At 38.0% G+C, this 17,455-nt stretch overlaps 1 protein-coding gene across 5 annotated transcripts in view; it reads right to left on the bottom strand.

Annotated features, from left to right (window-relative positions):
• The window catches only part of LOC114660226 (rho GTPase-activating protein 26-like), a 254,418-nt gene that overhangs the window by 10,782 nt on the left and 226,181 nt on the right, over positions 1–17,455 (bottom strand). For 2 of the 5 annotated variants that reach the window (XM_028812771.2, XM_028812769.2), the window contains exons 21-22: positions 5,203–5,250; positions 1,653–1,688 (exon numbers count right to left, since the gene is read on the bottom strand). The exons of 1 other annotated variant lie outside the window; for it this stretch is intronic. In XM_028812771.2, the coding sequence (XP_028668604.1) occupies positions 1,653–1,688; positions 5,203–5,250 (84 nt within the window). Of the gene's footprint in view, positions 1–1,652; positions 1,689–5,190; positions 5,251–17,455 lie in introns of all 5 variants that reach the window. 2 more of the 5 variants (XM_028812773.2, XM_028812770.2) reach the window with 2 other exon arrangements.

The following is a 17,455-nucleotide window of genomic DNA, read 5'->3' as shown; positions in this document are numbered from 1 at the left end:
CAGTGGACAGATAAACAGACTTAAATAAACAATCGTGACCAGCACTACTCATGTCACTGAACACAAAAGCAAGCCCACATGAGGTAAATGTTCACACAACAGCAGGTACTCTATAGCCAAAATGAAGAAAGGACCAGTTTACCTTATCAGGACTAATTTCTGTTAACAAAAACATGTTCATTTGTTAGGGTTTTATTTGTATCTGTTGTAAACCTAAGTGTAAAGCAAATGGGTATAGACAGGCTGCACAGACGTCGAGTGGTTAATACTGAAGACCTCCAGAAGAGTTTCACTCTCATCTCAGCCCAGGTCTGTGTGCAGTCTGCAGATTCTCCCCATACCCATTTAAGTTTTCTGCAGGTTTTGAAAGATTTCCTGTGATGTTAACTATTGTGAAATAGTGTGTCTCCTAATGGACTGGCAACCCATCCAACTCAGCCTCATTAGGTCAGTGCCCAGTGATGCCAGGACAGGTTCCAACACTTTGTAATGCTGCAGTGGAACAGATGGATTCACAAACTGGATGTATAGATCATGGCCAGAAAAACAAAATAAAGCAAAACAAATTTCACCAAGAATAATACTGAAAAGTGGCACAGCCGCTGGAAGAGTAAACATTATACTGACATATTTAAATATATCAAAATTACGAAAAGCTTCTCAGAAAGCAGTTAAGTATTGTTCAGTACATAAAAGAGCAAATCAAAGACACATTGACAAGAATGCAGATCTGGTCATAGCTGCATGAGATCATGGAAGAGGTTATTCACTTCTAGCACGACCCACCTTTCCTTCTATCAAATGCTGAGTCACTCAGATGCACAACACACAATCATTTTCTGTACTAATCTTTGCAGCTGGACATTATTTAACAGGAAATTCCTAATATTTATTAGGTTTTCTCTGCGCCTCCCTCAGAAATAAAATTCAAGATCACAGGGGATTTTGCAGAGAAGCCAATTAGCACCAGATACACCACACTGGCAAACCTGTGTAAAACTTCAGGGAAATTAGTCCAAGTGAGAGCTGCCATCACTCCTCAATCACTTGTTGGTTTGGTTTTGTAAGGTGTACTAAGGATACGTACTTATCTTTTTATGTAGCAGCTACGTTTTCATAATCAGAAGCTTTGTTAAAGACTTGTTAAAGACTCCTATTGTCAGTCTTTCAAAAGCCTTTTCTGTCTAATATGTTTTTTGGTTTAGTTACTTTAAAGTTGCTTTTGGCAAAATGATACTGCCAAATTTCTTGAATTTTCAAAGCTGTCTAACTGGGAGCAAACTTCTCATCTTTGAAATAACTGTCATATAAAAGCTAATTTTAAAAAAGGGTACATTTGAAACCAAGCATCAGGAAAGAGTGCTACTTGCCCAGTTTGAAGCTCTCAACATAAACTGTATGTGATATTCATGTCGAAATATCTGATCCTCACCCTCTGTAATGGACCATTAAAAATCACAAAAATAATGTCTTTTAGTCATCTTGGCATGTTTATTGTTTTTGTGAGCTTGGCCAGAAAATTAAAATATCAAATAAGTTATTGTATAAAAACAGTTCTTAAAAGAAATCCCAAAAGCCAAAGTCAATAATTTTCAAACAAAATCAAAGAGCAGTTGGTTAGTCAAATATGAATGAAATGCACACAACCATACCTTATTGGAACACTTGACCTGTGTTTGGGATTTAACCTAGAAACAAATTTAAAGACAAAAGACAAGTTTAAGCAATAAGTAAAGAAAAGTAGGCTACACCATGAACGCTATGTGCCTATCTAACTCTAAGAGCTCTATACTGAAGTAACTTTACACACCCAGGCAAATAAACCCAGTGGCACACAGGGACTGTCCCATTTTCAGTGTCCTTACAGACACGGCTTGTCCTCTAACAATCGTCACCCTGACCGCTGCTTTACTGGAGTACAGTCACAGGTGCCATCACTATCAAAGCTTCAAGGGCTGCAGCGACTTAAAGAGAATGCCAACATTTCAAAAATAACCTTGCTGAAGTTATCTTTGTACAATTACAGAATATTGGGTCAAGAACACTGTTACCACTGAAATTCCACTCGTTTACAAGTTCTGATCCTGAATTTCAAGGTTGATAAAATTATAATATCTTAAATCAGAGTAATCAGCTCATTTCTCTCTTGATCTCATCCCTTGTCATTACAGTAATTCAACTGGTTTGTTTCAGTTTGCTTAATTAAATTTCCCTAGCGTAAAGGATATTCATGGAAATTCGATGTTTTCCTGCGGATATCAGGTTATCCAAATTATTGGATGCCACTTGCACATTCACTGAATGGCTTACATGTTCATTGTTTTCTCATTTCTTTTATTTATTTACTCTACAAAAAATGCTCCTTGTTAGAATAAAACCGACAAAAATCTAGGCCATCCAATCAGGAGCTAAGCAGTGTCCTATCCAATCAGTGCCTGAATATTCTAGCAAATGAAAACAAATGGAAATCTCTGGGTGTCATTAATGCCTGGGGATCACATGCTGAAAGCAAGTAATATGAATTAGTTCAGTGGAAAGCAACACACAGATGTCCACTCTACTTTAAATGCATGATGAACATGAACCAACCACATATGCATGCATGTACTGTACATATTAAAAGTAGGCTCTGACTTTTCTGACACAAAGGGCTTGACAATGTTATGGTATACAGTAATAACACTAACAAGAAAAACCAAGTAAAAGAGAGCAAAGAAAGCTGGCCTGCTTCAAGCAGCTTCATGCATCCAAACACCACAGGGACTAAAGTGCTCAGCTCACAGGCAAATAACCTGAAGGTCACACTTGTTCTCCACAAACGTTATGCAGCAGATGTCAAAGAAACTTCAGCAGCCACTCTTTTCTCAGTAAATTCAAAGCCACATGTACTGGAAAGACTTGCACATTTTAAAATCATAAAAAAGAGTTGGTAAATGCTGGTGGTTGGTTATTTTCGATCACAGGATTAGGTCAAAGAAACAATTGCTTTCCAACACACCTTTAAATGTGGTGAAGCAGTGAACATATACTGCATATGTGACTGGTGATGCTGCTGATTTTACATCTCAGACGGCGGTGGCAGTCACGCAAAGACAGCTTGGTAGCTGGTCTGCTGTGTATTCCTACCGTGTAACGCCAGCAGCTGCACCCTGACACTCTGTTAGTTGCACACTGACTCTCTGTTAAACAGTACACCAATGGCAAATAAACATAGCTCCCCTTCAAAAAAAAACCCCTCTTAAACATTATTTCAATGGGAAACCAGCACACTCTTAACTGGCTCTCTGCGGAATCAGCTGCAGGTTTGCAGGCTTACTGCATAACATGCGTATTATACGATGTTTTATAACATTTAAAAACCGAGCTTTGAATACCCAAATGCTGACTCTCTTTTCCTCTCTCCTCCAGACTGCACCTTCCGAGTTGCTGATTGTGCTTAACGAAGAAGACCGTGCGTTCTTTTAATCTGAAGAAGGAAGCTACTGCAGGTCGATTGTCCATGTCACTGCATGTAACCTGTGTTCTTGTGTGCTGAAGAAAAACACCTGTTTTGTATAAAGCCGTGAGACTGTTCCTGCCTACTCAGCAAGAAAGTTATTTTTCCATGGAAATCTTTTCTCATCTTCTGGTTTCTTGTGCAACTCTGTGACCCAAGCTTGACAATATATATATATATATATATATATATATATATATATATATATATATATATACATATATATGCCGCTTTGTAAAATCAGAATTCACAATTAAATCAAAAGTTTCTTCCTGGCCTTTGGTCAAGTAATCACAAAAATATTCTTCTTGTGTACTTTTAAACATGGGGCACGGTGGTTGGTATTGACAACTCACAGGAGTTGAGCTCCAGTTCCATTAACTGGGGTCTGCCAATTCTGGTTGTGTTGGTGTGAAGGGTTATCATACTTTAATGGTATGTAATCTTAAAAATGTCCACATATGAATTATTGTGCACAGCAGATGTTCCCTGTTATGAAATGTGATCTGCTCATGGCTCCCACATTAAGCTATGGCTACGCCATTCCCAAAAGGAACTGTGAATATAAAAAAAATGAATAAAGAGATACAAATGTCTCATCATTTTGGCTTCTGCCAGGCACAAGGATGCTGTCCTAGGAGAAGAACAGCCTTAATGTTCCTGGCATAACCATTCTAATTTATATAAACCATGCCTACAGCTCCAACATGTTTGTTACATTACAGTAGCTGATTAATGGCAGTACTGCACATATTCACAACCTTCCCCCCTACAGCTACAGTGTAGCATGGTAAGCAGATCCATGAAACTGTGCCCTGGGTTTAGGTTGAATGGGCCTATTTGTCTGCCCTCCACCCCCACTGCAGTCTTCTTAATCCTTTATATAAACAGACGTGCCTCAACTTTATTGCCCTTTGGCAAATATATTAATTCATTCAATGATGTAGCTTGCCAATGGATGATATGGCAAGATTTTTCCAAATTTAATTTCCGTTAATCCTCATGGAACAGCAGCCTATTTTCTCAATGTTAACTGCCAGGTCTATACTCCTATTAAACATTATTGATTTATAGCAAAAATCCGTTTGGTGTAGATGAGGGGAGAACACGACATTAGTCTCACTTACACAGCATGCCCAAAGGGTTTTACTCATTCAGGATATCTGCAATTGGAAAGGAGAAGCAAGGAGACCAGAGCTTATGTAGCAAAGTCCATTTTAAATTGAGGGCAGCAGCATCCTCCATCTGTTATTCCTGTCTTTTCTGGATGCTAAGAGAATTTCCTGAACAGCTGTTCACAGTTTCCAACCCAAAACCCAGTAGTACGTCATTATTTTGCTGGAAATGAACTTCTTTCCTTCAAAAAGGGAAATGCTGCTGCTGCTGCTTTAATGCAAATGGTCACAAATGTAACTAATAACAGCAAGACGGGGATGCAAGTGAATGATGTCTCCCACACACCAAGCAAACATGCTGAGCACCCGCGTGGAGGCTGTGCCAAGAACCTCACCGAGATTTTCTTTACATCAGCTGTGCTTAAAAAAAACACATAAGCAGGCCATTACAGAGTTACTGATCTCATCAGGCCGCATGCGTCATTCTGCCAAATGCAATGCTGCCACAAACTTGACCCCAACATGTCACCAACTACATACACCAAAAGAACGAGGGGAAAAATAAAAATCAAAACACACATGTGCAGTCACCTCTTTAGGAATGCGCTTGACAGTGTGGCATAGTTTGACAAAAGAAGCCTGGGGGAAAAAAATAGATTAGAAAAGTTTTTCACTTTTTTAACCATGAAGTTTATTTTCAGTTAGGTCCTTCCTTATGTAACTCTGTGCACACACTTCAGTCAGGGAGGAAATTCACAGTGGCATACACAGCATTCTCCAGGGAGACAATAACAGAAGTCAAGTTAAAAGTCACATTAAACATTTGGTTAGTGTTTAATCTTTTCAAAGCACAAACTGTTACTGTAAAACCCAATAATTAACAGAAATAATGTATACAAGACAAACATGTTGTTTCCCTTTAATACTGCTGTCAAAGGAAGCGTTAAATATTTCAGTTGCATGATCAGTCACTGGGCCTGCTTAATGCATTTTCATGACTACGCCTGTGACTGCACAGCTGGCAGGAAGTAAACTGTGGAAAGTTGAACAGAACAAAAGTTATTACAGCTCAAAGTGGCTGAGCTGCCAAGATCTTGCCTCCTATTTTCAGAAGCAAAACTGAAAGTCTCACGCATACAAATACAGGAGAAATCATAGCAGCCTATTTTAAGAAGAGGTATTCTGTTTCATGTTGGCACCAAGTTAAACTTGATGAGGAAGGACCCCCTGGACACTGCAATGGTCAATCTAATTGTTTTAAAACTCCAGCACCATGTTGTGATTCTGTGGGATCAGAAATACTTGTCATGCAGCAATTTGCCTCTAAGGAAAATAAAATGAACTCTGGTAATCTCTTGTAAAAGCTCTCTTTAATGGTTTCCTTTCCATGAAATAAAGGATATGCTCTATATTATGTGTCTCAATTAGGGACTTCATACTGTCTTTAAAACTGTATCACAGAAACATAACATTAAGCAAAGGCAAACTGTAGCACAAAAATGTAAGGTAAAAAATATTGGCTGACAAAAAAATTAAAATTAAAGGCATTGCTCCTTTTGTCTTACTGTCAAACAAGCCAAGTCAGTATTGGCTGTCCTGCTGACTACCAGCACTGTGGCTATCCATCTGTCCATCTTTCACAGCCACTTATTCTTATACTTGGTCAAGAGAAGCTGCTGCCTATCCTGGCAGCATTAGGTGTAAGGAAGAAATTAGCCCTGGATATGGGCATGCAAACCCCAGGCCACAAACAGAAAAACCAGGATATAATTTGAACCATGGGGTCTAAAGCCATGAAGAGCCACTGGTCACTGCTACATCTAATTGTCTATAAAACTCCATTAAAAACGTACACCGATGATCAGTGCAATAAGCCTTAATTTTGCCTTCCTGCTTGACATTCAGCCAATTGGCTCAGTAAACCTTAATCAGTCTTTATTCCCTAAGGCTGCAAGCTGCTCAAAAGCCTGTCCCGTAACTTGATTTGAACTGATATGACCTTTGAGTTAAGCGAGCAGCTCCCTTATGTGATCAAATTACACTCACGCTCACCTGACAGTGTGAGCAGTATCTTGAAGGTAAAGGCCTGTTTATACTATACATACAATAGGAATGACCTCACTGCACTCAATGGAAATTTTTCAAAATAAATTTCTCAAACGTTCAAAGCTGTTCTGAACACTGACTTCAGGCTTCTGCATGCCACAATTTCACCATCTGGAGCTGGAGGAAACATTCATTTGTGAAGTGTGTACCTCATACTTCACCTCCAGCTTTGTTCACAATCTATTCAGCAATAGCAGAGGACTATAGAGAAATGAAATTTCACATTTCATTTTTTTTAGTTATTTATCCTACTTCCAATAATCAAACACCAGACTGACTGTAGCCCATCGCAACACTGATAACATTTAATGCTAAATAAAAATGTAGACAACATCTTTGCAGCCTACGAACAATTACATTCTAAATTTAACTTTCCAGCTACACATTTCTTTCACTGTCTTCAAATTAGGTACATTGTTAAACAGAACCTGCCCGATTTTCCTCATCTTGCACCCTCGTCCATGCTGGAAAAAATATTGCTCAGTTTCAAGGACGTAGACATCATCTCTGCAATATATAAAATTATTTTACAGTCCCCCCCCTTTCAAAGATCCAAGAGGACAATGGGAAAAAGATCTCTTAATCAATATATCAGAAAGGGAGTGGAAAGTAGCAATGCAGAGAATTCACTCAAGCTCCATATGTGCAAAGCATACAAATATTCAACTCAAAATTATATATCGAACACATCTGTCTCGCTTAAAACTGTCCAAAATGTTTCCAGGGCAAGATCCAACCTGCGAACGCTGCAACCAAGTCCCAGCCTCACTGGGTCACATGTTTTGGGCCTGCGCCAAATTAACATCATTTTGGACCAAATTTTTTAAGAGCCTTCCAGACAGCCTTGGAGTCACAATCCCTCCTAACCCATTAACAGCTGTGTTTGGTGTCCTTCCAGATGGGTTTAAAGTGGAGAAGGACAAACAAACTGTGATTGCATTCACTACACTTTTGGCACACAGACTTGTTTTGCTAAACTGGAAGAATCCTAACGCTCCTCTAATAAGTCAGTGGGTAACCGATGTTTTATACTATTTAAAATTGGAAAAAATCAAATATTCAGTTAGAGGATCTGTACAGAATTTTTTTTTAAACCTGGCAGGATATAATCAATAAAATTTTAGAAAAAGCTCTTAAAGCACCGAGGAAGCAATTATCTCTGCATTTCATTTTCTTCTCCATTCATCTCTACTGGCCTATTAAACTCATCAATTTAGGTATGTTTACAAGCTTTAAGTTTTACCCCGCTGGCCATGCTCTCTCTCTCAGGGGTGGGAGTCGACTTGTTTTTCAATCTTATTTTTTGTAAAAATGGATCGATTTGTATGAATGATTACAATAAAATTTTTAAAATAAAAAAAAAAAAAAATGGATATCGATTCCTACACCACATTATTCAAACAGCACAGACTGGTGAAAACAGAATAAACTACAGGACGATAAAAATACAACAACTTAAATTTATTAGTCATAGTAGAGTTATACTGCCCATATTCAGGTGTGCAAAGCTTATAGAGCCTTACCTAAGAAGATCTGAAGCTGTAATTGCTGCCAAGGGGGCTTCTGCAAAGTACTGAATGAGCACTTTCAATTCTTGACTTTTAATAAATTTGGAAACTTTTCTGAAGACATGTTTGCACTTTATCATTATGAGTTATTCCATATAGACTGATGGGTTAAAGTGGCAAATGCATTCTTGTAAAATTAAATCCACAGCACAATAAAGTGTGCAAAATGGGATACATATATGCAGAATGTATATACATATACAAACATCAAATCTGTGCAGAGCTGCTACTGAATGCATACAGAATGTCTAGTGATGAAATTAAAAAATCTACTTGCATTTCGATTATAAATTATTAACAATACAAGAACACTCAACTCCTGTGTTGTCTTCTGTTAAGCTTATATAAACAGTGAAAATATAAGAATATAAATAATAACAATGCAATACATATACATAACAATACAATCTCTCTATTAAAAAAGTTTTCTGTCGTATCTGAGGTATTCAGCCTTGACCACTCCCTCCACACCACTCGCCCAATCATTACTCCTACTGCGCACATCCTCTCTCCGTACCACCCTATGACATTCTCAGTGCTAACTCGCCCTTCTACACAGTCGGTTATAATGAAAAAGCAAATCATCTATTCAAGAATATCAAATTTTAGATTGTGGCAGAAAAGAGGCAAGAGCTGATAATGAAAGTCAAAAAAAAGAACAAAAAAGAGCTGCATTTAATAAAAATCAAGAACTAAGAATTGTTTAATAAACGAGAAAGAAAAATATCCCGATCAATATGCAAACAGAAATGCAAAAAAGCAATTCATAATATTGTTTTGATGAGACGTTAATGTAATTTAATTTTTTATGTACTTTTTATTATGTTTTACATTTTTACTTCTACTAACTTTTTACTTTAACTATGCTTTATTATTCAATGGTATTTAAAATACACAGTTGTAGTGAAATATTCAAGTAATCGATTTTCTATTTATAACAACTAAGGACCAAACCGTCTTCCTCCCACACCCCCTTACATTCTTCTATATGCCAGCTCTTTAAATACAATCACTTTCTCTAATGGACGGGTGCCCCGACACCCTTCAAGTGGCTCAGCCACAAGATAGCAGGCACCCAGGGCCAACCGCTGGGGGTTGGCGAGCAAAGCAAGCAGGGGTGTAACCCCGTAGTATATATCAATAAATAATGTATTACTAGTAATATCTATGATTAGTAATGTGTTTATAATTTATGTATTAATAAATATAATTATTTATATAATTAAATATGTGAAAAAAATGCATTTGTATAAATTATTGGTTATTTACATATATAAATCAATCTGTTTACTTACTGAAAGTAAATAAATACAGTACATAGTCTATAATTATGAATAATATAAATAATGGGGTGGAATTGCAGTTAAAATTGCAGATGAATTTGATGAGAACTTTCAGTTGGTGTATTTTGACCCCAAATTTCTGTAATCCACTGTGTGCAATAAGAATAAATAAATTGTAAATGGAGAGAAAGTCCTAGTTTATAGTGTATTGGAATTTTGAATCTCACAATTTTGAAAATGCTAGCAAATTGAAGTTTTTTTTTTATTTTTACTTTCTTCCTTGTAATACTAAAAAAAAAAAAAAAAAAAAGTCAAACCCTCTGTGTAAAGGCAGACAAAACCATCTCTTCAGCAATGCTAATGTAAGCAGTGTGTCACCCATATGGATGTAGTACTAATCACAATATTTGTCCTTAGTGTATTGATGATGAAATGTGACAAAAATATTGTAACACTCTAGTCTACATGTTTCTACTCACCTTTAATAGTCTTTCCATATTATCTATCTATTATAAAAAGAAATCCTGTCCTGGAAAACAAAGAGCAAGTCTACGATACGTGATCTTCTCAGAAGACATTTTAAAGACCCGCGAGACCAAAGACACGCCCTACTTACAATCTATCAAATAGGACAATAGGCAGCAAAACATTCAGTCTTGTGAAGGATTTGAGCACACACAGATCCAGGGCTCTCAGCACATATAAAGCATATAAGGACAGTACGTTATAAATTAAATGTCGACATATAAGCGAAGAAGAAAGCAGCACGGAGAAAAGAGACTCAAATGCGTTGGGCAGAAAAAAGAGCAAAAAAGAATAATCGAGGTGTAAATTCAGAAAATAAGGAAAGTAATTATCAGCCCGGAACAAGTGGAATTGGAAAAAAAAGCACGTCCAATCAGGCTCAGAATTAAATGACAGTGAGTAGAAAGACAAAGTAGAACTTCATAAAGACGTTTACAAACGTTGGCGCTAAACACATGCAGAGCAGGTTAGAGACTATGAAACCAGGGAAATTAGAAAGGCTTAAAAAAACGGCACTATACACATGTGGAGAAAGTTAAAGGATATGAAAGTAGGAAAATTAGAAAATATAAAAAAGTAAAGATCGCAGTAGCGCAAACAAACAAACTGCCTCATTTAACTATGCACCAGTCTAACTTTGGTTTTGCACAATAATTACTACACTATTGCACCTTAACACTTAATTCTACTTTATTGACATAATTGTACTTATTTATTATGTTCTACTATTCTGTTATCTTTCGATCTATGACTTTTTGTTAATCTAACTGATATTCTACTAACTTTGCACAGTTTTTGATAAGCGGATCAGGATGCATTTCACTGCGTGTTGCCCTATATAAACTATGCATGTGACAAATAAAGAATCTTGAGAATTTCAAAAACGGAGTTTACCGCACATGCATTTATTGGTTACTTTGTTAGTGTATATATATTTATCTGTCTGCTTATTGAAAAACCTAAATTTAGCCCAGGAGTCAAAAACATTCTGTCTAGCCCTTGTACAAAAACCTAGACAAAAGCTGGGGTATCACCTTGGTAACCCCATGTACTTTTGGAACTGTGAGAGGAAAATAGCACGACTTTACAGACAGGAGTCCAATGCAGAACTCTACTTACTTTTTTACTTTGTAAAAAAAAATTATGAACTGCTGATGATGTAGATTGTTTTGTATGTGCTGAAATTCCAAACAGAGAAACCTATCCTGACCTCATTAAAAAGATTCAGCATATTGGGACTCGCAAGATTACAAATATTGTTTTACAGAAGTTCTGAAATAAAAGTGAAACTAATGAAATAGCAACAGTTCAAAGAAAAAAAAAATCTTAAGTGTATCCGAAAAACCAAGTACAGGGGTTGGCAAGCGAAGCGAGCAGGGGGCGAAGCCCCCTAGTTCATATATAAAACTAAAATCAAGCAAATATGGAAGACAAAATTTGCAACATCAAAAGTAATTATGTTTGCTATTATTAAATAAAATATAGGTTACATGTACTGACTACTGATTATTTTTTGGTCTTTAATAAATTAAGTTGTTTGTGCATTGTCACACACGTGCGAGTAGGAGACAGCTAAAGGGCCTCAGTAAATGTAATACTACACCAGACCAGGGGGTAGCAGAGTGTGCTGACTGTCTCTCTGTTTCTTGCAGACCATTTCCAGGAAATCTCGCCAGGTCCCGGCACCTCTGATGACGTCACTTCCGGTTCCAGCATAGGTGACATAATTTCCTCCCCTAGCCCTTAAAACCACCATCTTACCTCCAAGTATTCAGTTCTGTTTTGGACTCAGTCTTGTGAATATCTCTGTTTGATAATTTCAAACATTTGTAGCCGGGATATAATATACAATGTCTGGAGATTCATTCTTCTCACAGCATACAATCCCTGTGATATGGCCAGGTGTCACAAGAAGCACTCACAATTAACCACCAAATATCACTCATGAACACTGCATGCCTCTGGACACCATGGCTACAATATACATTATTCAAACAGGGTATACATATCAGAATCAGAATCGGAATATCTTTATTGTCATTGTAACAAATACAACAAAATTAGGTGCACTCCCTGCGGTGTCAAAATATAAATAAAATATAATTAAAAAAAGGATAAAAGGGATAAGAAGAAATAAGGTAGAACACAAACGTTCAACATAAGACCTTAATTGCACATGAACACTATTGCACAAGATGCTGCATTGGAGGTGATCAGGTGACATTCAGTGCCCTAATAGCAACAGGGTAGAAACTGTTATTCAGTCTATTTGTCTTTGTTTTGAAGCTCCTATATCTTTTTCCTGATGGCAACAGTTGGAACATGTCATGAGCGGGGTGTGAGGAGTCTTTCAAGATGTTTTCCGCTTTCCTAAGGCAGCGAGAGCTGTGTAGTTCATCCAGAGAGGGTAAAGAACAGCCGATTATCTGCTGGGTAGTCTTTATGATCCACTGAAGTGTTTTCCTCTGCGCTGCTGTGCAGCTGGAAAACCACATACAGAGGCAGTAGCACAGGATACTCTCAATAGAGCAGCGATAAAAGGACACCAGCAGTTTTTGGGGGATGTTATTTTTCCCGAGGACTCTCAGGAAGTAAAGTCTCAACTGAGCCTTCTTCACCAGCTCAGCTGTGTTCACACCCCAGGACAGGTCTTCCATGATGTAGACTCCCAGGAAGCGGAAGTCTGAAACCCTCTCCACACAGTCCCCTTCGATGTAGAATGGTTTGATGTCCGTTTTCTTTTTCCTGAAGTCCACAACAAGCTCCTTGGTCTTACTTGTGTTCAGGAGTAGGTTGTTGTCAGTGCACCATGCTGTCAGCCGCTCCACTTCGTCCCTGTAGGCGGATTCATCCTCCCCAGAGATGAGCCCCACCACAGTGGTGTCATCTGCATATTTGACGATGGTGTTGCTGTGGTAGGCGGGGGCGCAATCATGTGTGTACAGCGTGAAGAGTGCTGATGGCCAAGGAGATGTGAGGGCCCACCCTAACCATTTGTGTGCGGTCTGTCAGGATTTTAAGATAAGTTCGACCTAATGTGGCCTTCATTGTTGCTAACTCTCAAGAAAATGAATGAGGAGGTGGGGAGGTGCTCTGGCAAGGCTTAGACAGGACCCAACACAGCCACCACTTCCACACATTCTCTTGGTTCATGCCATTAACACCACTGACAAAGGTATAGTATAAGGTGTACAGTTCTTTATTTGGAAAAAAAAAAAAGAAAACTATGAACAGCAAAAGTGTAAACTACCTAGTTAAAAAGATTTCCTCTGTGATCGAGACAGCAGTCCAAGTCTGCTGCACCTAATTTACTGTTTATTGTAGTCAGCAAATATGAGAAACTATACATGGAATTTAACACTGGGGGTTTTAGATAGATAGATAGATAGATAGATAGATAGATAGATAGATAGATAGATAGATAGATAGATAGATAGATAGATAGATAGATAGATAGATAGATAGATAGATAGATAGATAGATAGATAGATAGATAGATAGATAGATAGATAGATAGATAGATAGATAGATAGATAGATAGATACCTATCACAATCTCATAAAATGTGGTTTAGTAACATTTTCAAGATAAGACTTTCCTGAAAGGGAAGAAAGAATTTTGAACATTTATATGCAACACAAAAATGTGACTATTGTTCCACTGCATGCTAAAATGGTGACTAAAAAAATAAGAATATACATTAATGCTCCTTCATCCTGGTTACAAGCAGAGACTGAATAGCAGTGCTGCTATGACGAGGCCCATTCAGCGTTAGTCTCTTCAGTCAGATTTCCAGCTGGTTGACTGTTTCAACACATGGTGAAAAATATGTAGAAACCAACAACTAACTGCACTGCACTGTTTACAAGACACAGAGCTTAGGTGGGACATTGAAGAATGCAAAATCAATTACCAGGAAAAATCCGTGCAGTTGACCCTACTCATGTCTGGTTGTAAAGTGGAGCATCAGACTATAGTGCAGGATTTACTACTGCAATGCCATCTGCCTCTGAACAAAGCCTGTGCATGATTTGATGTACGTACACAATGACTGTCCAAAATTTCAGCATTTCAGGTTACAGATTTTCAAGTCAGTAAAATCTTTAAGCAACAAAAGCTCAAAAATGAGAAGATCCAGAAAGCATTCCATCAAATATTCTCCCAAACTATCTGTACCCAAACTACACCTATGCTATCTTACATTTATACAGACATATTTAACCAGACGACTAAAGTTGTCTTGTTACTCACACTTCTCCAACAATGAATGAGTAATATTCATACAGTCTGCTACTACAAAAGCGTTAAAGTATTCATTACACAACTCCAATATGGATACTGGTCTGATGTATAGGTCAGTATTACATCTGTCTGTGCTAAAGAATTCACTCAGGTTGATGCCAGCTCTCTGCTGTTTGTTTTCTAAGGCAGCAGTGGGTCTCGAACGTGGGGTCTTTAAATTCTACAGCAATTCTTTCACAGCCAGAGAAGCCAAAGTACAACTCTTTGAATTACAGTCGCCAACTGGGCTTCTAACAGCGAGGGTTACCAGCAATATGGCAGCATGCTCCCCAATTCTCTCACTCAGCCTAGATTTGGTATATTTGTCACTCCTGTTAACATATTTTTTTGCATTTACAGCATTTCAGCACTGAGCTTTTCAATATGAGAATAGTGGATACCATATGAACATTGGTTTTAATATTTTCAGGTAATAATTAAATAGAATTAGTAATGCATCACCCTATAGTAAAAAAAGTAAAACCACAGGCTCCTGACTCATAGAAATGTTCCTTCAGCTAAGAAATTTAGCTAAGCTGTTCATTTTCAGGTAGCACAGCACCGCTGACTGTTTAAATCCAGGAGGGAAACAACCTACTCCAGGAACACTGGAGAAACACAAGAAAACTGATTTTTTTCTAATGGGTTTACATGGCTAAAATACTAAATTTCAGCTTTCCTGAATAAATCCATGACCATTACACACTATCAAAAATTATGCCTTACCAGTAACGGCGCACTGCACATTACACGTGACTTGAGCATTCATAGTTTTCATCCTCTTTCTCAGTACGTTTAGCATTCGTTTGCTCAGATGTTGATGCGCTTGCCGCTTCCTGAGCAGCTTTTTTTTTCTCCACCCTAGTGGCCCGCTTCTTCTCTTCTTTCGTCGTCATCTTTTCATGTTAAAACTGATTAAGTCAGTGTTTGTGTTGCAATTACTTAGTACGTTTTCCTTAATTTTTCACTTAAGCTGGCACTTAAGTCTTCAATCTGTCTCAAGAATGATTTAAGATATGAAGAGGTAGGGGATGTGACGGTTAAGGTGGTAGGGATGAGAACGGCGGCACACTGCCGAAAGTTGATTTTACAATAAAATAAAATTAAATTAAAAAGAGGAATAATCTTGGAGGTCAATCAGCTCCCCGAAAGCAGACAATAGACATCACGTAGTATATGTGTACCAAATTTCAGGTCAATAGTTCAAACTGTTTGCGAGCTACAGGTGATTTAAAATCCTGGACAGACAAACGGACAGCCACAGTAGCGTATTATATAAGAAGATTTAATGATGATGGTAAAACATATCAAACGCCCCTCTGTTTCCTTTTGGAATTAGTCCAGATGAGACGGACAATTTTATAGGCAGACATCCAGTCTATAACTCTGTGAAATGATTCTAACAATTGGTTTTGAAGGAAAGTCACAGCAGGAATTGTGATTTCTTAGTGCAGAAGTCACTGGAATAACCAAACAGCAGACACTTAGTGTTGAAAGCTTTTATGGGGAAGGCATTGTTCACTTCATATTTCCTCAGAATACAAGGTTCAGTTTGCTGAAAAGATGTTTCAGATCCAGTTGACTCCGCCGCCCCACTACTGTAAATGTCCCTAAATCGGGATAGAAATGTGAGAAAAAACTGAAAGACTGTAATATTTAAAGCATGACATATAATGTATAGGTTTAAATTTAAAGTTTATGTTGACAAAAACTGAATAAAGAGGAAATTTCAGAATACTGCAAATGGGCCTTCTTTAGGGATCACCTAATAGGTTACAACCTACAGATGTTCTGCAGCAGTTAAAGTAACTTAAAGCCTTGCCAGTTGAAGCGAACAATTTGCACAGGTGTCCCAACTTCTGTTGATTACTTAAAACCCCCCCTGCCTGTCTTAAAGCAGAGCTGGAAAAGACTGTGTTACAACTTGGACAGTACTACACTATAGACAGTTGCAAATTTGATAATGGCAAGAAAAAGGCAATTAACAAATGAAATGAAACAGAGCATTACTACCCTTAAAAGTGTAGGCCTTTCATTTAGAGAAATTGCAAAAACAAAATCGAAGTGTCAAGTGAGTACAGTGTCCTACACAATCCAACGGAGGCGGAAGTGTGAACGACTGGGGCTATTTTGCTGGAGGCAAACTTGGTGACTTACATTCTGAATCAAAAGGGTTAACACAGTTTGGCTGTTATATTAGCAAAAGATGGCTACTTTGATGAATCAAAATATAAATCAATTTTTGTACACTTAATGATCCCTTGACTTATTTTTTATTTGCAATTGTTTATTTATTCTATACTGCATGCATTTCCATGAAAAAGTGAAAAAAACTGAGGTGTTCTAAAACTTTTGACCGGTAATGTGCATCCTTAACTGAGCTTTTAATTGGATCATGTTATAACTAACTGCGGTGAGTTAGCAGCTTTCTTCAAACAGAAAGTGGACATCATCATCTTTCAGTAGTGAACCTTATTATCCCATGACATAAGAGGCATCCATCCATCACTTTTTCCAACCCGCTGAATCCAAACACAGGGTCACGGGGGTCTGCTGGAGCCAATCCCAGCCAACACAGGGCACAAGGCAGGGAACCAATCCTGGGCAGGGTGCCAACCCACCACAAGACACACACAAACACACACACACACCAAGCACACACTAGGGCCAATTTTGAATCACCAATCCACCTAACCTGCATGTCTTTGGACTGTGCGAGGAAACCGGAGCACCCGGAGGAAACCCACGCAGACATGGGGAGAACATGCAAAGCGAAACGAACCCGGGTCTCCTAACTGCGAGGCAGCAGCGCTACCACTGCGCCACCGTGCCGCCCACATAAGAAGAAGGAGCATGTCCATTCCCTTGACTGTGATGGATTACTCCCATAGTCACCTGCAAGTAGGGCTGCCACCTCTCTTTCTTTAGAAATAAGGGAATTTGAGTTGAAAAATGAGAACTTTTAAGGGCGACTTTTCCCTATGATGCCGTAATATGCCTTTATACTGTCTTATGGTTTTTTAAAAATGATATAAACCTTTAGATTCAGTTTATCACTATAATTATGATAATGGCCAAAAT

Source organism: Erpetoichthys calabaricus, chromosome 11, assembly GCF_900747795.2.
Source record: "Erpetoichthys calabaricus chromosome 11, fErpCal1.3, whole genome shotgun sequence".
NCBI lineage: Eukaryota > Metazoa > Chordata > Cladistia > Polypteriformes > Polypteridae > Erpetoichthys > Erpetoichthys calabaricus.
Note: the sequence above shows the minus strand (reverse complement) of the source record. Positions and strands in the feature narration are given on the sequence as shown.